General features: G+C 46.5%; 1 protein-coding gene across 5 annotated transcripts in view; it reads right to left on the bottom strand.

The window, feature by feature from the left end:
* erbb4b (erb-b2 receptor tyrosine kinase 4b) overlaps positions 1-27,500 on the bottom strand; it is a 193,040-nt gene that overhangs the window by 32,160 nt on the left and 133,380 nt on the right. For all 5 annotated transcript variants that reach the window (XR_014554531.1, XM_083681567.1, XM_083681568.1 and 2 more), the window contains exons 7-19: positions 26,567-26,708; positions 25,176-25,289; positions 24,949-25,075; positions 24,402-24,475; positions 21,066-21,156; positions 19,481-19,680; positions 16,503-16,635; positions 13,390-13,483; positions 9,769-9,923; positions 7,814-7,858; positions 5,582-5,714; positions 2,723-2,845; positions 2,180-2,278 (exon numbers count right to left, since the gene is read on the bottom strand). Coding sequence is in view for 4 of the 5 variants with exons in the window: in XM_083681567.1 (XP_083537693.1) it covers positions 2,180-2,278; positions 2,723-2,845; positions 5,582-5,714; positions 7,814-7,858; positions 9,769-9,923; positions 13,390-13,483; positions 16,503-16,635; positions 19,481-19,680; positions 21,066-21,156; positions 24,402-24,475; positions 24,949-25,075; positions 25,176-25,289; positions 26,567-26,708 (1,530 nt within the window). In the remaining variant the exon portion in view is untranslated. The remainder of the gene's footprint in view (positions 1-2,179; positions 2,279-2,722; positions 2,846-5,581; positions 5,715-7,813; positions 7,859-9,768; positions 9,924-13,389; positions 13,484-16,502; positions 16,636-19,480; positions 19,681-21,065; positions 21,157-24,401; positions 24,476-24,948; positions 25,076-25,175; positions 25,290-26,566; positions 26,709-27,500) is intronic.

The raw sequence follows: 27,500 nt of genomic DNA, 5'->3' as shown, positions 1-27,500 counted from the left end.
TTATCATCACACCGGGTGGTGCTGCGATGGTGTGTGAGATAGGAGGCAGGCAGGTACAGGTACCGAGGCACAGCTCCTCTGAACATAGAGAGCTGGATTTCTAAGCACTGCTTCACGGAGGCTTGCCTAATCCAATCCTTAGTTATCACCTGATCTATCTATCTATCGATGCTAATCTTAAATCAGGCGTGTAGTCAGGGAGAGAAGGGCCCTTCTTTTCTTTCGTGGCTGAGCGTCGGCTCCATTGTAAATCTGCATGGTAAAGAAGTTCATCTATCAGCCTGGCTGAGTCCTAAAATATCTCCTCAGTGCAGACGGAGCTGCAGGGCACTCTGAGGCCATCCGCCTGGCTATAACTCTGCAGGACAGGCTCAGAGTAGACTCTCCAAATGGTAACAAAAAAATAAAAACACACACACACCACCATGCTGTCTCTATTCGTGGTGCCGGGACTAAAGGTCCTACCGATAAATACATGTGTTAACATGAATACTCTGAGTACACACACAGAGTTGATTCACACTAACACATGTAGATACACATACTGTACACACACACACACACACACACACACACACACACACACACACACACACACACACTGTATGGATGCACTGCAGCATCTTGTTTAAAATTATGTAACTGCTAAGAAATGCCATGTATATTAGATGTGTGCATGCATGTTAACCATAGCTGTGGTGAACTGAGGCATATGTGTTCACAGAGATGAGTGTTGAGTGTGTGTGTGTGTGTGTGTGTGTGTGTGTGTGTGTGTGTGTGTGTGTGTACGCACATTCCTGATACCATGGGAGCATGACTCCAGACAGAAACACAATTGAACAAAACAAAACAAAAAGGAGGTACACCATTTCCATAAACAATGGAGATAGCAATATGAAATGTAATTTCCTAGGTTGGACCTCACGGTTTTATATTGCAGTAATAAAGAAAAGCCCAGAGCAGTGCTTCGGCCTTCAAAAGGAATAACTCAAGAGTGCCCTGCCGGTTTTTTCACACACACACACACACACACACACACACACACACACACACACACACACACACACACACACACCAACACACAGGCGCGCATGTGCACACATCGAAATAACATGCCATTGACAGGTGCTTTAATGAGTAATGCTATGCATTAGCTGCAGGAGGCTCGTAGGCCAAACATCTCCAGGGGCCATCTCTCCACGTCCAATCTGACAGCACGTGCTGCTGCGTTTTGATTGCTGTTTAAATCAAGGAGCCTTGTAGGGCCTTCTTTTCCTGAATCCTCCATGTTAGGGAAGGAAATGGAGGGGAGGTGGCTGAAACAAAAGGCTTTGTATTCTGTCTGTGAAGCCTGTGTCTACAGCCATCTCCCAGGCCTGCTCAGCTCCCCTCTCCGTTGACCCCTCTCCATCAGTCAAAGACAACTGAAGGTCTTTCTCCCCCATGCTGGTCCTCCAGCTGACGGGGCCATATCCCAGCAGCCCCAGCGGCACAGACTCCCTGCCACAGGCTCCTGACATGGTGAGGGGAGGAGAGAGCTCATTAGCGCAGCGCTCAGCTGCTGATGCACTGTGGGAAACACCTGTCCCGCCTCTGGCTCCACCTGGGGGATATCACTTATACCACCAGCTAGGAAACATGTAGAGTCGACACACACACACACACACACACACACACACACACACACACACACATACACACACACACACACACACACACACACACACACACACACACACACACACTGGAACACAAGCACTGTACATGCTCACAGAACAATACTCTCTCTCTCTCCCTCTCTCTCTCTACACACAGCACACACAGCACCTGTGTACACACAGATCAAAGTCAAATTGACATGTAAACACACCAAAACACAAACGCTCCCTCACAAATCCACTGTAAAAACATGACCTGCAAATGGGTTGCTGAGGGGAATTTCACAGCTGTTGCATCACCTCATAGTAGATAAGATAATTAGATTTTTAACATACATTTTTCCTTTTGAAATAATTGAGCAATGAATGTTTTATGAATGGGGATTGTCATCTGCAGAGGCGTGCTGTGTGGTGGGGGTGCTGTGTGGTGGGGGTGCTGTGTGGTGGGGGTGCTGTGCTGCGCTGGGGGCCAGTGGTTCGTCTGCGTGTGTGGGCCTCTCCGGGGCCGGTGCGACACTCACATCCATAAACTCCACGTTAGCCTTGGGTCCGGTGGTCTCGTTTAGGATCTTGATGGCCACAGGGATCTTGACGGTCTCCCCCTCTGGAACCCAGATACCCTAAAGCGACAGAGGAGGGGTGAATAACACTGTGACTCACACACCCATGGCCTTGACACCTACCGTGGTCTGGACACGCACTGATTGCTGGTTGAGAGAGAGCCGTGTCTTTCATCCCTGGTTTCAGCTCTTGCGGTCACAGCCGGCCTGACCTGGGTCAGCATGTGCTCTTATCTTGGCATTGGCATTTGGAATTCCTCTCTCGCTCCCTATCATCCTCGCTCTCTTACTACTTCCATTCTCATTAATGCCAGAGAGCCAGGTAAATAAAAGTAGTGTGTGTGTGTGTGTGTGTGTGTGTGTGTGTGTGTGTGTGTGTGTGTGTGTGTGTGTGTGTCTGTGTGTCTGTGTGTGTGTGTGTGTGTGTGTGTGTGTCTGTGTGTGTGTGTGTGTGTGTGTGTGCGTGCGCGCGCATGCGTGCGTGCGTGAGTGTACAGTATGTACCTTGTAGACGGTGCCGAAGGCTCCAGAGCCTAGGATCTTGACCCTCTTGAGTTCGGTCTCTTTGAGGATGCGCAGCTGAGCCTGGTTAGGGGCTGTTCCGCTAGGCGTCAGAGGCTCCACCAGCTGGAGGCAGAAACAACCAGTCAACTCATCACACCACTCAACAATACATCACAGTTGCACTACTCATTAAAGCAATGAATCAATCACCGAATCGATCAAACAATCAAACAATCAATCCATCAATCAACCAACCACCCAACGAATTGATGAATAAATCAATCTAGGAACCAGTCACATCAACCGAGCATGATGTATCTGCACTTGTATCTCTCTGACATAATGTGAGAGGGAAACCAAAGTGAGAAATGGGGAGGAGAAAAGGAGAGAGACGGAGGAAGAGAGGGGGTGGATAATAGAAGCAGTTGAAGAGGAGTGCGGGTCCTTGTTGTTTCATTATTGTTGGAGTGGAAGAGAATGCACAGAGAAAGAGGCAGAGAGGGCGAGGGAGAGTCAGAAAGTGGGAGGGCGAGAGAGAGAGAGGAGAAAGGGTGGGAGGGTGAAATGCAGAAGAGAAAGACAGAGAAACGGGGGAGGGAGAGAGAAAGAAAGACATAATTAACATGAGCGAAAGAAAGGGAAGGTAAAGAGGGTGAGAGAGAGAGAGAGAGAGAGAGAGGAAGAGTGAGGGAGGATGTGCGAAAGAGAGGGGGAGTAAATCAGCCCTCCTCTTGTCCCCCACTCATCACCGCCGTCTGATTAAAAAACAATAGCTGTTCTTCATTGAAATGGAATTCTCAGTCAGCCTCTGAGGACGGAGGGAAGGAGGGAAGGAGAGAGAGAATGAGAGAGGGAGGGGAGGGGAAGGCAGGAGGGGACACAAACAGAGACCTCTATGCTGCCCCAGTCTGCAGGGAGCTGTCTGCTAGCTGTGGTACTGAAACTGTGGGAGCAGGGACAGGGAGCTGTTCACTGACACACTCTAAACTGTGGTGCTGAAACAGCTGGTTGTCCTTTTACTCTTGGTTACCACAAACAACCCGGCTGAGTGAGTGTGTGCGTGCGTGCGTGCGTGCGTGCGTGCGTGCGTGCCCAATACGTGGCACTGAGAGCTTTAAAATTACCACCTGAAGTCAGCCTCCTCTCCCATACAATACACTCTCCTGCACAGCAGAGCCAAGTAAGTGCCTGCCACTACCGCTGCTCACCACACCTACCTCCCCGATAATTATCTATAGGGCAGAACAGAGAACCGGCGCTACAGTACAGTACAGTACATTACATGAGACTCCTGAATAGCTCCGCCACCCCCGCCTAGCCCAGAGTAGAGGAGATTCAGCTGAAAAGTCACTGAAGCACCTCTGTTCTCCAACTCCCTGAAGAGATGAAAGTGCATCTCTTCGGTGTGAAGGTAGGTGAAACTTGCCACTGGGAGGAATTCACGTAGGTGCGTTTCCCAATACGTGCATTTGATCGCAACTCTCTCTATATTAGATATGAACTTGAGATATATGAACAATGACATGTCCACATGGATATCGATACTGATTCTCAATAATAAGACAATGATAAGTCTTGGTATGCAGAGCCAATGGACTAAGAGACAAGACGAGATGCTCTATCCATTTCTGATTGGATGAGGAGATGGAGCACATGATGTTTCAATCGGGCACCAATGCAGACGATGCATCGACCACTTCTCTGGTAGAGCACACGGAAGGAGCAGGCTGCCTGCTTCATTGAGATGGATGTCTGTGTTCCAGACGAGGTCATGCTCTCCTCTCATGTTCTGTGGGGGGAGTAAAGGAACCTGTACCCAGATGAGATCAGTGTGCCTGGGGTGAATGCTGTCCATTTCACCTGACGGAGGATCATGACGTGTCAATTATCCAAGAGGCACACTGACAGGGATCATCTGGACCAACGACAACGAGCATTGCGACCGCTCCGATGTCAGGGAGTGTTCTGTATTTGTTTGGTAGGTCCTTTTCATTTCATTCGCCTCTGTAAACTTGGGCTATACACTCTGAGAGGTGTAGAGTGGTGATGGCTAGAAGGCAGATCTCTTGGTCTGATCATTCTATTGAATGCAGATGCTGCAGGGTTCAATGAGGCTTCGGCCAAGGAAATCAGATAGTGTTGCAATGGTGAGAGGTTGTGAAGTGTTCCTTTCGAGGTTGTAAAGTGTTCGTTTGAGCTATTGTACATTGGCACAGTTTGAATTAAAGCAGTTCAACCAAGAACTTTGGACTTGCTTTGCAGTACTACTGAACAAACCAGTCTAGTGGTATTCATACTATCTTTGTCCAAATATGCCCATAAAGCACATCCACTTTTTTTACTGTATAACAAAGAACCTGGAGAACAAGCCCAAAGGGAATGAGGATATGAGTTAAAGCTGGAGCTACTCTATTCCCGAGCCTCTCTCTGTGTTCTTCCAGCCCCAGGCCTGAGCCCCCTGCGGATCTACACACATCACAGATGATAATCACACACAAGTCTACATGTTATTGCGGCTCCTCACACGGCAGTGAAGTCCCCCACTAGCCTATAGGATCTAGTTTGGTCTCCTCGTTCCTCGTATTAATCTAGTCTGTACTACAGTAGATAATAATGAACTCTGTCACCTTAAACCAACTCAAGATCTTATATCAATCTGCATACTTGAGGCTATGGTATCGAAATGTCGAAGATCAGCACCTTTGAATGTTGTCGTGTTTGTCTCCAGAAGGCTGCAGTAGCTTGAGGTGCCTTACTCTTCTATTCAGTCCAACTCTCACAGGGTGGCTAGCATACCCATGCATACATTCCCCATCCACACACCTCTACAGTCAGGGGGCTCCATATGCCGGTCCTTACCTCAGTCTCCAGGAAGCGCCGCAGTGCTCTCTTCTTCTTGATGCTCTTCCGGCGGACTGACACAGCCACGGTCAGGGCCACGATGACCACCACAAAGAGTCCTCCTATCACCCCGGCCGCAATCAGGGGGGTTCTGCGGAGGGGGGTGGGAGAGAGAAGTGAGGGTCACACATCCCTGGGTATCATGACAACAACAACGGCCCCAGTGGTGACGAACTAGGCAGAAGAAGAAAAAAAACGTCGCTTATGTAGCTTTCAGGACATATAAATGCCGGAATCTCATTATGCCTTGTTCGATTGGGATCAGATCAAAGACAGTGAATGAAAATACAGTCAGAACAGATGTACAACATGTACTGCTGTCATCAGGAATCAGGCCCTTTCATAATCTCTCTTAACCTGCCTGCGCTGCTGGCTGTACTGTAGATGATAAGCAGGGAGAAATGGCTTCTGAGTGAATATCCTTTTCTCGAGCTTAATAAAAGGGCTAATTTGGCGGCGGCTGAGCCAGTACACTCCAGCTCTGTTTTAAATCAGCGGGAAAGCTATTAGGCCGGCCCGTACATCACAGGGAAGAGCAGGCCCCATTAAATGTTATCACACTCAACTCGCTTCATCTGGAAGCGCATGAAACAACTCCAAATCCTTCAGTCGTCATCCAGGCTCGGTTCCTACACTGAGTGCTGGGTAGAGTTTTAGAAAGGCCTGAACATTTTGAGAGGAACGTAGAACATTTTCAGGGCAGTAACTTTTAGAGACAATTATAATTTCTATAAGAGTCCTAAATGGCTTTTATGATGTTGTGCCAAAAGTAAAGAGCAGAGGAGAGAGTTGTGTATGGGGTGACATCCTCTTCCTTTCCTCTTCCATGGACTGCAAGACTACAGTATCTCTAGCCTCTGTGAAGAACATAAGACCAAATTAACTGCATTATGTCCCTGATCCACTGTGTATGTATGTGTGAGAGAAAGAGATGGTGTGTGTGTGTGTGTGTGTGTGTGTGTGTGTGTGTGTGTGTGTGTGTGTGTGTGTGTGTGTGTGTGTGTGTGTGTGTGTGTGTGTGTGTGTGTGCGTGTGTGTGCGTGTGTCAAGGTAAGGAGGGGTTGACACAAGTTGTCCAATAACCTGTGTAACCCAAGTATATTTCAGAGCAGCACTGAGCAACATTGTATTCTCTGAACTCAAACTGCTTTAAGATATCTTCTATTCAGTTAAACCTTCCCCTATATCTCAAACAAGTTCCAAATCCAATTTAGCCATTCATGGCATGCCCAACTACACTCTAAACAGGTCGAGATGTGCTGTGGGCTGGCATCTGAGGATGTAGTGGACCGAATCCTTTGAACAGATTACAAAGCCTGCAGAGAGTTTAAATCCACTGATGTTCTTTCTGACAACAGCTATTTGAGATCTGATAATCCCACACAATACTATCTGTGTAGTCCCTCTGTTTATCCGTGTCCCCGCTCCTGTCTGCTGTGTACGGGGCTTTTCCCAGGCCTTTATCTCCGTGCTCCTCCTCACCCCAGAGCGCTATCTCCCTTACCATCTGCTCACCCCGCCAGTCTCCACTCACAGTCTCAGATAGTGAGCATAGATCAATGGACACCCAGACTCCAGTGGCGGGCCTGAGCTACACAGACTGTGAATTAGCAGCCATTACTGCCTCTCCTGCCCTGCCCTTTAAACAGCATCATTCAGATCAGTTCAGGCATGGCCAAGTGTATTTTTTGTCTCTGTATAGGGTTGTGTCAATATGGCAACTGTTGTGTTTATTTGTGGACATAGTCCTGGAAGTGCCCTGGGCCATTAGTCATGTATGAAAGCTGTGTTGCTGCTGCTGACCCTAATGTTTGTATCACTGTTGCTTTACACCACACACTCACACCCCCCTCCCGACTGTCTCTCATGAAATCGTAAATCCATTTGCTCGGGAACGGTTACTGGCGTTTTGTTCCTTTTCTCCTGCGAGAACAAAGGCAAACTGCTATCAATTTATCAAGAGCAGAGGAAAGCACACACACACACACCACATTCTCACACACACACACACACACACACACACAAATGTGTGTGTGTGTGCACTTTCCTCTGCTCTTGATAAATTGATAGCAGTTTGCCTTTGTTCACACACACACTTGGTGTGTGTGTGTGTGTGTGTGTGTGTGTGTACAGTATGTTAGTGTGTTTGTGTGAGAACAGCAAATAACTCTGTTGTTGGGAGATACATACCGGTCCATCCAGCCAATGCAGTCCTGAAGCCTGGGTCCAATACATCTGAATGAGGGAAAGCAAAACACATATAACTACAGAGGTAATCTTGCTTGGTGGCCATTGAATAAGCAACTGGGAATTATCCAATTGCCAGGGCCCTGTATAATTTTGTATTCTGTAATCCCCTTTTTTGCTGTCGAGGATCAGATTGATTTGGCTGATTTTGTCCCAGTATTTCAAAACATTATCGGATAGGATCATTCTGATCCAGATTAAAACAACATCAAGATCACAGAACCTGGATTTTCAGTGCTTTGTATAAGCCTCTATCTTGCCATCTACTGGGCGAGGGAATGTTGCAACATTTTGTTCAGCCAAAAAGACGACTACTACATGTGAACTACATGAAGGTAACACAAACAAAAAAAGACAGGTTCCATATCACTTGTAAGTAAATGTATTCACTTATCTGCATAACTAAAAATATAACATATTGACAAAATTCAACATCTCACTGGATAACTCACACTACATTAAATACTATTGCTAACCTGCATTTAAAATGTATAGTATTTCTTCCCCAACAACCTTATTGCATTGGTTATAGTGACTTTCACCTTCAAAATCCACCCTGAATCCACCATTCAAGAAGGATCAAGGTTATCCAGATTTCCGGCATCAAAACTATCTTAATCACTATGAGTTTTGAAATATGCGAAAACGACAATTTAATCCAATCCGATTGCCGAAATCTGATCAGAAAAAATTTCATACAGTAGATACAGGTGTCTTATCTCTGTCTCATATCTGATTCTCCCAGTGTCTTTGTCTCATATCTGATTCTCCCAGTCTCTTTGCCTCATATCTGATTCTTCCAGTCCCATTGCCTCATATCTGATTCTCTCACACCATTAACTCTGTCTCTTATTTGATTCTCTCTCGCCTAACTCAGTGTCAGTCTCACTGTCCTGGCCTGCTCCTCATCAACCCCACTAACAGACCTCCCCCCTCCCCCCTCCCCCCTGATCAAGGCTGTGTGTCAGCTCATCACCCACATCAAGAGGACCGTCTACAGACTGGCCCAGCGGTGGCCTATCAGCTCAGTGGTGACAGTCATGGCGAGAGATGAAGGGACACCACTGCATGGTGGGCACTTTGATATGGGGAAGGAGAGCAACAGAGGAGACTATCTCTGACTCCGTCTGAGACTGTCTGTCTGAGAGGCTGGGATAGAGTTGTTTTTGACAATGTGTCAAGATGGCATTTCCATTTTGCAACAATATCGTTATGGTACACTGAGCTGTGAGCTGTCACTCAGGAGGAAATAACACATAAGTAGTGACAGTGCCCCGCGGACTGCAATACAAAATGATATTGGTCCTCCTCTGTTGAATATTATATTACAACGCTCATCAAATGGGGAGCAAGCGGCGAGTGGTATCTCTCTCACTTGCTGTTCTCTCTCTCTAGTTCAGGGTGTTAGTTGGGAGTTCCTGTTGTTATGTGGATGTACTGTAACCACCCATAACACTAACACTTATAAACCTTGACTGGATGCAAGATCACAAAGCCATAAGTGGGGGCAGCACTTCCAGTACAGTAGGAGCGTGGTATTGCGTTGTACTGACTAACATCAGTGTTGTTATGGATTGGACAGACCAACAACACTTTTTTTTCTTTTTTTTTTGCTCTGGTTATCGGAATGACCTTGACTTGACTTATCAAGTCTATCCTTGCCAGTGAGAGAAATCTATTGTGCTGTAAATGAACAGGATTCCTCCCCTCCAGCACCATTAGTCATTCTGACTGCTGATGTGATACGCAGGCATGCGCTAACAGAGAGTTGCACACTCTGCAAAATGTGAAACACAAACACAAAACATCAAGGGAAATAAAACACACATGCACACGCACGAGCCCACGGACACAACCACCTAGCCTAGCCGCCCACGTACACACACACCGACCCTTACCCCTGTGTGCAGTTGGAGTGGCAGGGGTGGCACTCTCTGTTAGCCTCTGCGTATTTGAAGATGAAGCTGTTGGCGCCCTGAAGGCCGTCAGGGCACTTCTCCACACAGTTAGGCCCGTCTTTGAAGTGCAGACATTTAACACAATGGTCAGGACCCTGAGAGAGAGAGAGAGAGAGAGAGAGAGAGAATAAATAAATAAATATGTGTATGTGTGTGTGAGAGAGAGAGAGAATGAGAGGACAAGAGAAAAGAGAGCGGGGGAGGGAATGAGAGGGGAGACGAGACGCATAAAACACCAGCAACCAGGGCCGGAGATAATAACCATCCCTCACAGCACACACAATGACCATAACAATCAGCAGAGAGAGGATTTATGGGGGTAATATGGACGGAGGAGGCAGGGGAGGGAGCTATCTGAGTCTGTATGGGCATCAATAAAGGCTCCGGTACAGGCTCAACACAGGGCTCAGAGAGCATCTCAAAGACACACACTAGGGAGCCGACACAGACCAATAAGACACAATAGCTCTTAAAGTGGAGATGATTATGAGAGTAGGTATGAGTAAATATGCATTGGAACTGTTTGTGGAGGCGTTTTGTCCACTTATGCATACGTGTACGTGAAAGTGCGCGTGTGTGTGCTTATATGCATGGATTTACTGTGTGTGTGTGGGGGTGCGTGCGGGCGTGTGCTTATGTGAGAGCATGTGTGTGTATACGGGCGTGTAGAAGTATGCAAATCGAGGGTCTTCAGCTTTAACAATAAGGCTGTCACTCCATCAGTCTTTGGCTGGGTGAGAGAAACGACTTCACTGTACCCGATAACTCCCCTCAAACAGCCGACCTGATTGATTTGACACAGCAACCACAGCACACGATTAACAGGGAGTCTGAACAACCCACACTGCCCCCCTGCCAAATCTCCCCCATGTAAGCTTGGCCCTCTCAGCGGTAAACCCGGGAGTGTGTGTGTTGCCCTCGTGTGTGAGCGTTCCTCCCTGTCTGCGGCACAGTGGCTGTAAAGGTAATTCACATCCCACAGATCCGGCTTTAATAGGCCTCCATATTTAAGGCTCTCCCAGGCCCACTGCCGACACATCAGGAGGTTCTTATCCGGGATTTATACTGTACTATACAGGACCCAGCTCATATACTGTGTCTATAAGACTACAGGGGTTAGAGATCCCCTGGTATACCCTGGTACTGTCAGGCTCCATAGTTTAACCTTGGACCGGCTGCTAAACCACTCATTAAGACAGTGACAGTTAAGAGTGAAAGCACTTGACTGCTGGGTGGTTTAAGTACTGTACGACAGCTCGCTTAATTTACATCATAACAACGAGTCTCTGAAAATGGCTGACCGTTTGTGGATTTATTTATGGCTACGATCCTGCTGTAGTCGAGTGTTTTGAATCGACATGCGAGCTTTCACACTTGACAGCTTGTCTGGTGACGTCGTTACCCAGTACCGCTCGGCAGTCTCCAACAGTCTCCGTTCTGCACATGCATTCAGGGAAGGTGTTTTGTGCCCGTTAATCAATTAGCAGGCAGGGACGGTCCATCTGGGCCAGAGGGCCCATCTGAACAGCATATGGACAGAAGAAAGAGACGGGGAGGGGAGGGTGAGGCACCGACTCTTGCCCGATAATGACTCCTCCACTTTAACCCCTTCATAGCCAGTACAAGGTGGTAGCACCGTCAATCATTATCCAACTAATAGGACCCCGGTCTAAACACCTGGTTTATGATGAGGTGGGATGCATTAACATCTGTTCAATCTGTTCATCTGTTCAATTGCCAGTCTAGCTAAGGCAATTGGCATTCTCACAACCTCCATTCTCAGAGGGCATTAGCTATGGGGTAGTGTATCAAATGATTGTGTGTAAAGTGTAATTCAATTGCTATGGTCTCTGCTGCCATAACATGATTGCTCTAATCTATTTATCTGTCTGTCTATTCACATGGTTTCTGTTCTGGGTCTCTTCTGTTGATCTATCTCATTCCCACCACAGGTGCCTCAGAATGAAACTACCAGAAGCAGAACCAACAGTCCAGCTCTATAATCATGGACCGTACTGTAGTTCTGTATAAGAGGTATGCTGTTAAATCTGACCTACACTAAAACAGCAAATAGATCCGCCATTTTTAGTGAAGTGTCAATCAGTCACATTCGGCTGCATATCAATATTACATGTCTGAGAAGGGGAGAACATTATCAATAGTGGATAGATTTTGGGAGCAGTCAGCAAACATGTCAGGGATGGAACAAAATGCACCATACAATAAATGTTCTCAATGAGGGCAGAATAAGTGTATCAAATGATTGTAAAGTGCGAAGTGTAATTCAATTGCTATGGTCTCTGTTGCCATAACATGATTTCTCTAATCCATTTGTCTGGGTCCACTCACATGGTTTCTGTTCTGAAACTACCAGACGCAGAACCAACAGTACAGCTCTATAATCAGGTATGCTGCTAAATCTGACCTAGGGTCAGAATGACATTTGCACATATTGGCATGTCCAAAATGGCGTGCCCTATTATAGCACGCAGCTTGGTAGGAATAACATCTAGCCGTCTCACCATCTCAGTCGCTGTGTTAGATTAGCTAAGAACGAGCCTGTGAGCAGTGTGAGGGAAGCCAAGAGCATCAAACCCTCCTCCAGCTAATCTGCTATGATAACAATGAGCGCATTCCCTGCTGAAACCCAAGCACCTCACCATGCTTACTTTGGCCTGTGTGACACAGAGGCCCGACAGAGGCCCCCTAGAATGGAAACCCTGAGCCAGGTTCCAAACCACACACAGCAGAGCAGAGGATCACGGCATCGTGTCTAGGTGTGACTTGGCACAGGACGGCCACACATGAGACGGCCCCTCTGGCCAATGTGTCTGATATGCCTTCTTTTCCCCCCAGACCTTTGATAGAGGAGATACGACTCTGTCAATATTACTTGAAGTATTGTGTATAGTGAGATCACAGCCTAGAGGTTAATGATGACTATATACAGTATGAACTATTGAGATCACAGGTGCTGTTGGTTGCTTGGATGTCAATGCCCTCAGCGTCTAAGCTGGAGATGAGACAAAGAGCGGGAAAAAAGAGTTTCTCTGCTGCAGCCGTGAGAGTAAAGAGGGACACCAAACGCATGCGCGCGCACACACACACACACACACACACACACACAGTGTTTTTCTAAGCACACAGGGACAGGGATTAGCCAGCAAAAATCCACTTTCCCTATAACTGTAAGATAACATGAAATTAAATCAATCACAAAGCTTGCAAGCACACTTTAACTGAGAACACAATTAATCCTGGTTTGAAGGCAATCGAAGGCCTTGTCTGTGGTCAGAAGTAATTTCAATTTATGGTGGAGAGCAGAGAAATTGTTCTGCATGCTAACCATGGACAATTGCAAAACAACATATGAACATGCTATGGTGAATTTCAAGATAAGACGTACACCATACACAGTAAGATATACTAGAAGAGAATTGTGGGAATAGCTGTACAAAATATATTCTTCCATGTCAGCATCCTGATGGGATGTGCAGGAAGGGAGACAGACATCTAAGTGCATGTCATGAATGCTTGAGCTTGGTTCTCTGGGGAACTCACCGGACCATGGCAGGTCAGAGAGTCATCCTCCGCTCTCTCACACTGGCCGTCACACTCCACACACACCGAGCCGTTGGCATACTCACGCACATCCCTGAGAGAGAGAGAGAGAGAGAGAGAGATGGAGGAGAGGGGGGGGGGGGGTATAGAGGTGGAGTGGGGGTAGAGGTAAGCAATGGGGAAGAGAAAACTCTGTCATGTACGCACTCTACAGAAAGGAAGGTGAGCAGTACTTGAGCTGTCTAGAGGAATACTGTAGCTGTAGGGGTTTCACATGGCCTCTGGCGATGGAGTCACTGGGGGATTGTGGATGGATACACACTCATCCACAACTATCAACAACCTGCTAAGATGGCTGACATGAGCCTAGACTGCAAATGGATGCTCAATGTAAATGGGCTGTTGACAAATGGACATCTTACGCTGAAATAGCAAATGGATCCGCCATTTTTAGTGAAGTGTCAACCAGTCACATCTAATTCTCATGATGTCATTGACAATAAGCATCCCCTTTTTATAAATGACTATATAAAGTATACAGTATACAAAAGACAGCTGCATTCACAATGATCAATCATGTGATCAGTTTAATATGTGTGTTTGACCAGGGGAAAGTCTAACTTGACACCCTTTTGCTTTTGCTGGTTGTCAATATGGGGCTGTTTTTAAAACTGTGCATGACTCGTGAATGTACTGCATCTTAATCAATCACCAGTATCAATATCAATATTACATGTCTGAGAAGGGGAGAACATTATCAATAGTGGATAGATTTTGGGAACAGTCAGCAAACATGTCAGAGGAGGAACAAAATGCACCATAAAATAAATGTTCTCAGGGCAGAATAAGTGTGTGGAAGGAGTGGGGCGTCCTGTTCTTGCATTTAATTTGGCACTGAAGGTCAGCGGATGAAGTCATAGCATCATTAAACCTGAGCACACACCCACTGAGAATATATAATCTGATGTATTTCCTTCCATTACACCCTCAAGCATGGTGGCTAATTAGCGTGCAATATTGATAACATCACTTTGGCTCTGCTTTGTAGCAAAGCTAACAGGGTTCCATATTTCCCCAAAATCAATTAACTAAAGTGGCTTGTTGTTCCTTTCTGCAATAGTGAAACAAGAAGTCGCTGGTGGGGACCAAAAAGTCATTAAATCGTACGAATGTTGGCACTCTGCCCCTGCTACTCCAGGAAGGACAGGCCCTGGTGCTGGGAGACTGTGTAAGCTGTGTGGTGTTTCTTCATTCTAATGAAAAGAGCAGTGCCTCGGCGGGACGTAAAATCAAATTAGGATTAATTATGCTTTATCTGGACAGCACAATGCATGCTGGGTGGTGCGGGAGGTAGGCCTTTGTGTGGTAAAGCTGTGGTTTCAAATGGGTTATCCTGTCCTTCATGTTGGGCTGGACTCCCTGAGGGCCACAGGGTTCAGCAACTCCTCGACGCTCCCCCTAAGCTCCTCTCTGCAGTAACTGGGTGCTATTCTTGTTCTAGGACAGAGGCATCGCCACACATGCTAAGCAGCTTGCTCGCAAGGAACGCCTCTGTTTTAGCACAAGACCCTGACGTCATAAACATTTACTCAAGAAATAACCTCGTTTCACGACCGGAGGCGGTTCCTAGAGCATGGCAGCTATACAATGTGCCAGTGTGGTCTCTTTAAACAAATTACTTTAGATTGACACATTCTCTTAAAACAGACAATTACCTTGATGAGACATTGGCAAATGAAAGGAGCTCTTAAGGGCTGCAAATCAAGTATTGAGTCATGCAAGTGTGATTACTCTGGCATTATGCACAGTATGCAATGTGTACAAGTTCAACACGGAGAGAATATGTTGAATGCCAACAGTGAACTAGGTATCTCAGCAGTAGACTTCAGTGGGTCACGGTGGCTCTGTGCTGGCGTGCAGGCAGACAGGTAGGCAGGGCGTGGCCCCGTGCGCAAGCAGTGACTGTGACACGCAGTGACACGCCTAACCCCCCTGCGCCGTACCTCTCCACACCGGCCTCCTGCTTCTCGACCACGAAGGGCCCCGGGACCTGCCTGGGCCTAGAGCCAGCCACTCTGCAAAAGGCAAAACATCCTGGTCTGTGTCTCGTTTACACACCACCCAGATCACCTCACAGTCCCACCGCCCTGGCTACGCTCTGCTGCTACAGTGGGATTAGCATCATAGCCTGAGGTTGAGACCATCATATTCAGCTACGCTTTTAATGCTTCCTATGTTTTTGGCATTACAAACAGCTTTTGACACCGTGTGTTTTCAGGCATGTACTGTACAGTAAACATAACAGAGGATAATGTATACAGAAAAACAACAAAGACATTGTAGAAACAACGTTAGGATTGAGAGGTAACGCTGACATGAATGCCTTTCCTTTCCCCAAATTCCCAATTCGCCATTCACTCTCTTAGAGTCGTCTACTGTATATTGTCTCTTATGTATCTAACTCAATAGCACTGTTTGGTTTGTTCTTCAAAGCTACGCTGCTCTGAGAGACGCCCATCAACACGTGTCTAACTGTGTGAGCTAATATCATCAGAATGTCACTAAATTGAGGAGTAACAACCTGACAATGGATGTGCGCTTTGTACAGTACATGCTTTCTGTGTGTGTGTGTGTGTGTGTGTGTGTGTGTGTGTGTGTGTGTGTGTGTGTGTGTGGATGGCAGGCACAAACATCTTACCTTTCTAAATCCACAATGCAATGAAAACACTTTTTTTATTATTATTATTAATTCCCTCTGGTATTTACACAGTGGAGTGTTTTGTTGTGGAGGTTCCTATGACATGTGAGAAACACATCCCACTATTGCAATATCTCCTGTGCCTGAGAGTGAGTTGACTACATGCTTGCAGCTTTCCAGGGATTATGAGAATGTGAGAAGGAGAGTAGGTCTTTGAAAAGTACTCATAGACCTGTGAAAAGGTAAGACCGTACATGCTCAAATATACAATGGTGCAATACTATACTCATCACATAATCTGCACATGATATAATATGATAACATGCAAGAAGATGGAACTTCAAGGTATGTATTAAGTCCACCCATCATCAACAGACTCAGAGTGAGTGTTTGGGTTATAGGTGTCTTAACTCACCCTTCGTAGAGGCTGCATGTGTCCACACAGGTGCGTCCTCTGCTGTAGTAACGACAGGCCAGGCACTGGTCAGGCCCCGGCCCCCAGCAGCCCCCGTCCGAACACAATGGGTCACACACCATCCGGTCTATGGCTGAGAAACACACCGACACAAGATAGATAAAGTACTGGGACATCATCAACTATTAGAACTAAGACATTTCTCTACCTACACTGTACATACGGTAGGCCTAGATACAAACGATGAAGGAGACTGAGTCTGTGGCAGGTTGGAAGAGCATGGCGCTAACAACGCTTAGGTTGTGGGTTTGATTCCTGCTGGGACCATATATACTGAAATGTATCCACTCACTGCAATGTAAGTCGCTTTGGATAAAAGTGTCAGCTAAATGGCATATATGTCAACTTTAAAGTAGAGTTATACTGAAATAAATGAAGACAGTACATTCAATCGAAGAACGTGGGTGTGTACCGTAGTTAAACAAACACAGTTTGTTCACAAGTTCTGAATTGACAGTTTCTAACTACTTTCTCCCAAGTCTATGGGGGTTCATTTGAGGCCAGTCAAACATTTGGTTTAAATTCAACCTTGAGCTGTCCTGTCGGAGGGGGAGATAGATCCCTTGTCAAATGCTAATTGAGTGCTCTGTGTGCCATCTGGAATAGGTAATGGCAGCCTCACTATGCATATCTCAACCCCCATTTGTTACAAGTGCACAGAGTTGTGAGTCCCTCTATCTGACAGAGGAGTTGTGAGGTAGAGGGGGAGACAGGCTGTTTGGTGAGAAGAGAGAGAGACCCACTGTGGAGCTGGATGAGGAACCAGCTGTGCGCCATCATTAGAATAGTGCTGACCAAACAGTGACGAGGCACAAAAGTGAGTTTCCGCCAAACACCTGGAAATACAAGCTAACGTAGGCTGGTGATGAACGACAAGAGAAAAAAACACGAAAAAAACGAAAAGAAAGGAAAGTTGAGAAAAAGTCCCAAACTATCATCATCTTTTTTCAGCAACAGACTATAGAAATGATAGAGGCATTATGGGTGGGAAAAGAGAGGAGGCTTGGGCTCCCTGAGGCAGGTTCTCTCTACAGAAGTGATGGTAGGAGATGAGTTGATGGGTGCTATATCGCTGCTGCATGATAGAGTTCTATGCATAATAATACCAGGCATGAGATCTGCTTGCTTCCCCCATAAGCTAGAACCCAGTATATGAGTTCTCATAGGGGCCCTGTAGAGAGTTGAGAGTCTGAGTCCACAGGGAAGGGTTATCTCATACATGTCATCTGATTTCCCCCCTGTGGAAGAGAGCGCTGGCAGGTTTACGGAGTGCAACAGGCAGTCTGGCCTGGCCTAGTTCTGCTGTGCTCTGCTCTGCCTGCCTTCCCCTCCCCACTGTGGCAGCATAAAAAGTCTGCTGCATTTGTGGGCACCAGAGACAGTCACAGTCGCAATCGTTCCACTCTCACTTTGAAGTTCTGGCCAGATATGAGCCAGGGGGCATTCTTGTTTTTGGTGTCATGTCCAGAATACTTAAGAATCTGAATGAGAGAGAGTGAGAGAGAGAGGGGGGGGGGGAGAGGGAGAGAGGGAGAGAGGGAGAGGGAGAGAGGGAGAGAGAGAGAAACGGGGTAAAAAAAATAAGAGGGCAAAGCATGAAAGCGTTCCCTTTTGTGTGAGACAAAAGCACCTCTGTTCCAGTTCCAGGATTCACTTTGTGCTTCAGCACTGTAGGTAACCGGGGCAGGAAAGATGGGAGGAGGGAAACGGGGGGACGGGACGGGACGGGGGGACGAGGGTAGCCAAAGAGAAGAGGAGATGCTGTTGTATTGATACAGTACGCTGTGCGATCAAAAAGATGCCAACTTCAAAGTTACTGACCTCATTGAAAACACACAATTTGGGCTCTATTGATGTCAAAAGCTGAGCCAGGTCGGTCTCCAGGGAGACGCCGGAAGGGACTGTTGAGCAATTTCAACAGGCTACCGTTGCCGAGGGACAAAACCGATCACTGTTGCACCACAACATCCAACTCCATGAAAAAGAGTGTGTAAAACAATAAAGAAAAAGGGGAAAAAAACAGTCCCACGTTCACGATCATTCAGGAGTGAAGTCAAAAATAGTCTCTAAAATTGGGATCTAAGAGAGTAATTAGATTGAAAGTGCATCGTGAATGTTCCAGGAGGCTCAAACCGCCGCTGTTTTCTCGATATCAAAGAGTGCATTGAAAATAACATGCATTGAAACCCTAATGAGTTAGGAAACAGCTGGGTGAATATAACCTTTAGCCGTGGTGGGGAGTCTGGGCATGGCGATGGGTTGTTAATGATCTTAACAGTATAACAGTCCCTTCTAAATCTATGGCCATCCTCAACCTTCAACACACACACGCACACACACACACGCACACACACAGGCACGCACACACACACACACACACACACACACACACACTCTCCCTCCTCTCCCTCCTCCTCTCTTCCACCCCTGCCCTTCCAGCGGGGGGTGTCAGACCTGCCCTCTCCCGGTCCCCGCCAGGCCCAGCCATGCGCAGCAGCATAACGTAGCAGGACACACACTGACACACACAGAGACACAGACAAGGAGAGCTGTCTGACTCTGAGTCTCACTCAAAAGTTACCCAACTGTGTCTGTGACACCTCACAACTGCTCAAGAGAGAAGGGCAGTCAGTCAAGTGAGGACTGGGGGGCTCAATAATGCAAAATGGCCACATAACTTATTAATGAACACAATGCATACATGAATAAAGTATAAAGTATTAGCATTAGCGGTATAGCAGTAGTGGCTAAGGCCTCTCATTACCCCACATTGCTGTAGTATCATGATTATAGCCTTGTGTGAGAAGACTTAGCACCGTTGGTCCGTCAGAGTGAGCAGGAGGCATTTGATTTGAGTGGGTAAGCACGGCGGGGCTGGCGCTTAAAGGGCTGAGGGGGTTGTGTCGGAGATCACTCACTGCAGTCCTGGGTGTTGCGGTTGTTGCGGATGAAGACTTTCTGGTTGCTGGTGCGGAACAAGCTGGTCCAGTTGACGGTGTTGTAGTAGCAGAGCTGGCTGTTGTCCGCCACGTGGACATTGCCCGCGCTAATCTCTGTAAGAGACTGCAGCTGGAGGGAGGAGATCCTCTGCTGTTTCAGCACCAGCAGAGAGATCCCACTGAGAGAGGAGAGGGGAGGGAAGGGTGAGAGAGAGAGAGGATGAGAGGAAGGGATAGAGAAACAGAGATGAGGAGGCGGGGGACGACGACGACGACGACAAAGGATAAGCATATGAGAGACAGAGAGAGAGAGACAAATGTAAGAGAACGAGAGGGAATGACAGAATTGGGTTGTGACAGAAGACGAGATATAGGCAGGCAAAGGAGGGAGAGAAAGATTCCAGTTAATACACCGTGGATATTATTCTTGTAGCGATAGCGTTTAGCAAGTAAACTAATGCTGCTCTCTAAGCCATTACAAAGCTAGCTGTCCTCCAGATGTGTTAAGATCACTTAATGGAAAACCTGTCAGCGTTTTTTTTAATCTGTGCGATGCAGTGCTCTTACAGTGCTCCACAGGCTCTCTCTCTGAATCTGAAACAGCCTTCATACAGCCTCTGAGAGAACCGAAGCACACAGAAGCACTCAGGCTAACAAGAACACAGCTCTCCACTTAGTGATAGGCCACAGAGGAACACGAGGAATTCGAGCCCCCCCACCCCTGACCCCCACCTTGCGCTTTGTCATTCACCCACACCCTCTTTTTTTCCCACTGGCGTGCGTGGTGTCAGAGCCATCATACAGAATGCGTTCCAGCCTTGCTTTGGTGGCAGGCAGTAATTTGTACAATGGCCGTGCTTTCAGTGGATGACCTCACACACGTTCCGTAAGACTGACAGATACACAGTTTTCTGCTCTCATGCTAAGGCACAAGGGAGATGGGAAACTGTCTCTGTCTCTCATTCTGTGTGTGTGTGTGTGTGTGTGGGGTGTGTCTCCTCACTATCATATTCCTCTCTCTATCTTTGGTCTATAATCACTAATTGCTCTAAGTGGCAGTAATATTTTGAAAAGCAGGAATGCCTGGTTGACATTATCTCACAGTTGTCGACACATGGTGTTAGGCAGCTGGGATGAATTTCCCGGGCCTTGTGCTGCTGCTATTGTGGTAGGGGTATCCCTCAGGGGCTTGTGTTGCAGCTGTCATTGACTGCCTGGCTAAGGGTCTGCATGCATGATAATGGATGTCATAGCAGCCCAATGTAATGAGTGTCTACAGCCACGGCTATGGAGAGTCAAATTCATTGACTGGCAATGACTAACTCGGGAGGAGGCTCTGGCATGTTAAATGACCAATTGCAACACAGTCTATCAAATGAGTGTGTTGCCCAGTTGGATATCTATGAGGGGAGTCTGATGCCCCGCTCAGTGGCACAGCAGTATCATCCCAATCATTTGCAATGCAATGTACTGCAAACTGTGAACCACAGTCTAGAGCAGCTCCAAATCAATATTGCATCATTGCTATTCTCTGTATGTGCTGCAGGCTAAGGGCTAGGCTTACCTGTAGAGTGCTCTACCTCCGATGGTGGCCAGGTTGGAGAAGACACTCAGGTCTGTCATGTTCTCTGGCCAGGACTGAATGTTCAGGAAGCCTACAGGGGCACAGCAAGGGTCATCACATCACACTGCTTCCATGTATCATTAGACCCACACATGCCCCTGATACACAGATACTTCTGTACAGAAAGCCATGCATGCATATACCGTAGTACAGTGGGCTGTATAGTGGGCTACAATGCAAACAGTATGTAGCTCTTGTGTGAAGAAGTAATATTGTAATACCTCACAGACATTTGTGAAATCAGGTATGACAAATGGTATATTTGATATATCAATATTTTTTTGCATTTCCTGTATGCGTCTCTTGGTGTTTAATCATTTACAGGGTTGAATGAATAGCTAGGAAAATGGCCATGGATCATTTAGGAATTTTAATAATAGATTCCCATATTAAATATTTAAAGAAGATGGGTGCAATCCCGTACCAGCCAGCAGAGGAAAAACAGTGAGGATGGACAGATGAGGTGAAGGAGAGATGAGAGAGGAGGAGAGAAGAGGAGCCGAAAGGAGGAGAGAGAGACGGGAAGAGAGCAGTGAGACATAACATTGAACAAACTCCAGACGGCGCATATTTTCAAAGATGAATTTCAGTTGCCTAACTGATATTTGATTGCCTTTAAACAGACTGATTACGTTGGCAGAGAGCACATTGGGAGGAAAGTGCTGTCTAGCTAATGAAAAGTATGTGTCTTAGATCAGGATGTATGTTCTCCCTGATGGATGCGTTCTCTGGCCTGATGACGTTTGATGAGTTTTTAAAGAATGACGTTGACAAGAGAGCGATAACCTCCAAGAGTACGTTCATCATTCTATTGTACGAGCGTCATCCTTCTCCTAGGCGAGCCAGTCGTTCTGGCTCAGGGTTTTAACAGAGTGGTTGATGAAACATCAAGACATATATCATTTCTATACATCAGACAAACAGCTTATAATATGATCTTGAAGACAACTTCAATCACACCTTGAATATGAAAGAGCTACACACACGAGTGGCTAACAAGACAGGATATTGTTATTTATCCCTGATGAAAGGAACCCGACTCGATATGAATATATAGTCACTTAGGATGAAGGGGCATATTCACCGAGACATATTCAGGGCGACCTGTCACACACAGTAGTCTGAATAGCTCGCCACCTAGGGCCCCAGAAGGTCAAAAGGGCTCCCAAATGTGACATAAATCACACAACCTGAATACAGAATGTATACAGGATGTGTGCAGGTTACACACAATGTTCAAGCGCAATTGTTTTGTGTTTCAGTTCTCAACTGTTAACAATACAGTGAGAGATAACTAAGCCTTTATCTTTCGGGGGGGGGGGGGGGGAATGCATCCAGTCTACATGTTTATAGTTCTTGTGGGGTAGGGGGGTAGGGTGTAGAGCGGAGTCGAGTTTGCAGGAAAAAAGCCTGTTTCTGGCAGGCCCTTCACCCAAGATCTCGTCTAGTGGCCCCTGGGTTAGGGTTAGACACCCGGGCCGGCCCTGGACATATTATACCCTCTGTTTTCGTGTTTAGTTTGTTAGTCACAGATATAGTCAGTATACACAGATATCTGAAGGCCTTTAATCAGCAGTTCATTCTGGATAGCAAGCCTCCTCTCCTCCTGTTCCGTCAATGTGGCGTTGTTCAGGTGGCTGGGAGCAGATTAGCTCTGTACCTGCCATGGCAAAGCATTAGTGCTGTGTCTGCTGACACTAATTGCCTTAATGACGAAACCGTAGCGATGGGAAGCCTTTCGGTGCACCTCCATGATGGGCTCCTCAAGAAGCAGCTGTTTGTCTTTCCTGGAGAAGGGGGGGACTTCATCTTCCTAATGGAGCTAACAAGGTCCTGCTGGGCACCTGCCTGCCTGTGCTAAGCTAAGAGCAGTGCAGAGATGGAGCCCTAGAGGTAAATCAATGAGTAGAAAAGGGGTACACCAGTGCCCAGAAATGTCCTGCAGGCATCCAGACATCCAGCATATCTATTTAAAGCCCAGTGACTGGAATTGTATATGCTATTTATGGTAAGTGTCACATCCATTCAAAATAACATACAGTATATGCATGCACACACACACACACACACACCCACACCCACACACACACACAGTATCATAGAGCCTGAGTCTGACCAAGCCCTGCCATATCCTGACTCTCCTGGGGCAAAAAGATACAAGTGCTTACTGAAGCTCTACTGAACCTGCTCGCTCCTGTCTCTCTCTCCCTCTCTCCCTCTCTCTCCCTCTCTCCCTCTCTCTCTCTCTCTCTAAATATTGGCTCTTGGCTGTAAAAGCCTCCAGAAACGTGGAACAAGGGCTTAAGGTTCACTGAGACCCACATTACTGGAGCATCCATGCGAAAGGCAAATTACAGTGTAGTGCCTCATAGAGAGGGAGGCCATGGGCACCAGACCAAGGGTTAAGAGTTTTAAAGCGCAGATGATTACAGTCAAGGCCATACACTGGGAACCTCACTTATGCTAAATTGCTTTGGTGAATCACCCATTCGATGATTGGACCTGACCTCATGAAAAAAAAAGAAAGAAAAGAAAAGGACTATGTTTCCTGAGAACTGTTGGCAGGGGCATATACAGTACATGTAGCATAAGAGTCTTCCACACACACCCCCGGGTCAGTGAGAAGGGGGTGACGGCTCAGTGGAGAAGTCACTGCACTGACAGCTCTGAGATGTGACACTGGGTGACACGCATGCCTGGCCACAGGGCAGTGGCAGGTCTGCCTCACTGACAGTGGTTCTCCCTTCCTGTCGCTAAAATGTGGGGGTGGGTTCCACATGGTTTAGATTTCCTTCATAGAACATGATAGACCTGAGAACTGTGGAACTCCGAGTGCTGACTCCCCAAGGGAAAGAGGATAGATCCTCATCTCATATTCAATTCAAACTGCCTGTGTGTCTTTGGTGTCTATTCTTTAGTGGGCTCCAACAAACATACACACACACACACACACACACACACACACACACACACACACACACACACACACACACACACACACACACACTTCTCTTGATGAAGTCAAAGTGTAAGAGAGGGGACACATGCAAATTTGATGAGGGGGGGTACAAATTATAAAGAATAATTTACAGTAAGATGCACAGGATGGCCACGGGGGTTCTACATTCCTACGTCTAAAAATATACTATATCTGTTCATGATTTTGTAAACATATAATACCTCTTTCCCAAATATGGAAAAGAAGAGCAGTAAAAATGTTAGCAGAAATGATTCTTTCTTATTCATTATAGAATAAGTCTATAGAACGTCTCTCACCTGTGATCTCACGAACAGTGCGGAAAACATTTAGTTTCTCTGGGTCCAGAGCCTCGATTTTGTGGTACACATCCCTGTGTAAGAGAGAGAAAAGGTGAAAGAAAGGAAGATGGCGTGGAGGGCGGACCAAAGAGAGAGGAAAGTAAAACAAAGTGAATGAGAGAGGAATAGATCCTTCTACTCTACTCTATTCTACAACGCCTATACAGATACACACACTGTGTCTTCCACTGGAGGAGAAGAGCTGTTCTGCTTGAGCTGTGTCTAGAGGAATTAGCTGCAGGGGTTTCATGGCCTCAGGCGATGGAGAGTCAGTGGGGGATTGTGGATGGATATGAGCCCAGACTGCAAATGGACACTCACTGAAAACTGGGTTTTGAACACATGGGTCATCCACACACTGCAATGTTCCAAGCTGCTTCTGTGTGCAGTATACTGCGTGCTCTGGGGCACTAAAGCCATTGTGTGTTCATTCATAGGTATTGGTGGAATCTCCATTCAACATGGTAGCCATGAATATGCCGGATGAGGAAGGGAAGGTTCTTACCCTTTGATGCCAGTGATGAGGAATACGAGGTTGCCGTTTATCTTGGTGCAGTTGACAAACTTGTCGATGTTGCTAGAGTCCACAGTCTGGGCTGTCTGCAGACTGGCTGTGCCGATGCCATCACAGGCTTAAACGTACACAACCACAAAACCAGTCAATCACACTAAGGCATTCTACTGGATGTCAAAGACAGGGAGGTAAGTTACAGGACTGTGCAGGTTAGTTACCTTTAGGACAGATGTCCGTGCAAGGGATGCACATCTTGACACGGTTGTCTTCCACCTCCATCTTGTTGCTGGGACAGGCGCGGACGCAGGAGCTATGGTCCACCACAAAGTTGTCTGTAACAGGATACAGAGTGTTAAACACACACACACACACACACACACACACACACACACAGATGAAACCAAACACATCACTGCCTTTTCCCCCCACTGGAAATAGACACAACTGAACAGAGATTGAAGTATAGCGACATTCGACAAACAAAGGCTAGCAAAATGATTGCTTTTTCCAGTCTTCTCAGGGTGGACACCTAGATTATAGGTGTGACTCCACATGATCTTCTTGGAAGCCGTAGCCGGGCTTTTATAACCCTGCTGGTCCTGAGATATCCTCAGTACACATCCCTCTGCGGTGGTTTGGTGCTGTGGAGGAGGATGAAGAGAGGCTGGGTAGGAGGAGGAGGAGGAGGAGGAGGATGTTCTGTGGGGGATTGTAGGGACAGGTCATTGTATCCCCAACCCCTCATCAGAGACAGCGAGTCAGCCCAGTAACGACATAAAAGAGCCTGTAGTCCTTCATCAGTCGCTCCTATCAGAGGCAATACGCCCCTCTCTCTGGTACACCCCCCTCCCTTTCTCCGTGGAGAGGCTAGAAGAGTGCTGCCATATACCTCACTTCAAAGACCCCAAAAAAGCTCCATTCATAAAAAAACGCCAAAAAACCCCACTGCTAATTATCTCCTTTCTTCCCCCTCCGCTCCTCCCTGCCCTGTAGCTCAGGCTCTTTGTACCGTATCTGGCATGTGAGAAAAATAAATCCCTACAGTGCCTTGAAATCTGTACAAAACACCCACTCATCCTGGCTATTTAAATCAACGGAGAGATAAAAGATGGGCCGTTTAAATCAATGGAGGAAATGGCATCTTTACAGAGGGAAGATGAAGGGAGGGCATTAAGTAGAAATGATCAGGGAAGTTCTTGTGTTCCTCTGAAAAGTTCAGGCAATGAAAAATAGGACGGGGGGGATTTTATGAACAAATATCTGCAGGCTCTTGTCTTGTTAATCCATAAACATGGCCTGTTAGAGATGTGAAATGATTCAAGGACCATGTTTGAGACACTTGGGACTTTGAAACACTGAAACTGACACTGAAACTGAGGCAGGTGATTGTGAGTCTCTGCAACAAAGTGTTAAATGTGAGTATCTGAGTATGTGTATAGAATATACAACATTTTTGCTACGGTGCATGCTTACTACTGTGTATATGCATGAGGCACAAACAGTGTGTTACTGACTTACAGTACTATACTGTAAATGTGTGTGTGTGTGTGTGTGTGTGTGTGTGTGTGTGTGTGTGTGTGTGTGTGTGTGTGTGTGTCATCTTCCTTACGTGGGCACTTCTTAACACAGAAGGCTCCGTAGGTGTACTTGGCCCTGAGGTTGTGTTCTAGCTGGAACGTAGTGGGGTTGTAGACGAAGGGTTGGGGACACTGGGTCACACACGCCCCACTGTCATTGAAGTTGGTACAGGCCTGCCAACACAACAACCAACATTAGTCAGTGTCCATGGTAACATGTTAGAGTAAACAGCTAAATAATTGTCATTACGCTTCTTATTGTCACTTGCAGATGAATGCTCTCCAAGCACACAATCAATTAATTGCTACTTAGCTGCAAAAACAAACACAAAGACGTTATGGTTAATTAGCAGTTGATAAGCTTTTAACAAGAGTAATGTTGTGAAGGCTTTGTGTGGCTCTTCCAGTCATGCCTCAAATACCACTCTCTTTAAAGCCTGCAGAAGCCGTAGGTCACATTGGCAAATCAGTGCGTCTTGATATTCTGAAGAATGAATAAGTAGGCATCCATTAGGGAGGAAGTTTAAACCTAGAATTTGCTCTTTCCTGTTTTCTGATTGAAAACAGGGAGGTGTGAATACAAATTATAGACCTGAATTCACTTGACAAAAGTGCATTTGCAACTAGAAAAAGAAGTTCCAGAAGAAACTGTGTGGGCTTGCACAGTGTTATTAGTTGTGGAAAAAGTTTAAAGATGGTTTGGACTACAGATTTGCTGGTTAGTTGAATGAAAATGAGATAATAGGATGGACCAAAGACGGTCAGAGGGGGGTAGCATATGGGCAGATGGATAGATGGATAGATGGATAGATGAAAGAGGGGATGTATCGATGACATAGAGGAGGGATAGATAGATAGATCAATACAATTAAGAGTTTCATAAGTATGACATATACTGAGAAAGCAGTAGTGACTGGCAATAGGAAGACATGATGATGGCTGATTAGTTGATTGAAAGTGAGATGG

Source organism: Argentina silus (assembly GCF_951799395.1).
Source record: "Argentina silus genome assembly, chromosome: 12".
Taxonomy (NCBI): Eukaryota; Metazoa; Chordata; class Actinopteri; order Argentiniformes; family Argentinidae; genus Argentina; species Argentina silus.
The sequence above is the reverse complement of the archived record's forward strand: the minus strand, read 5'-3'. Positions and strand labels throughout refer to the sequence as shown.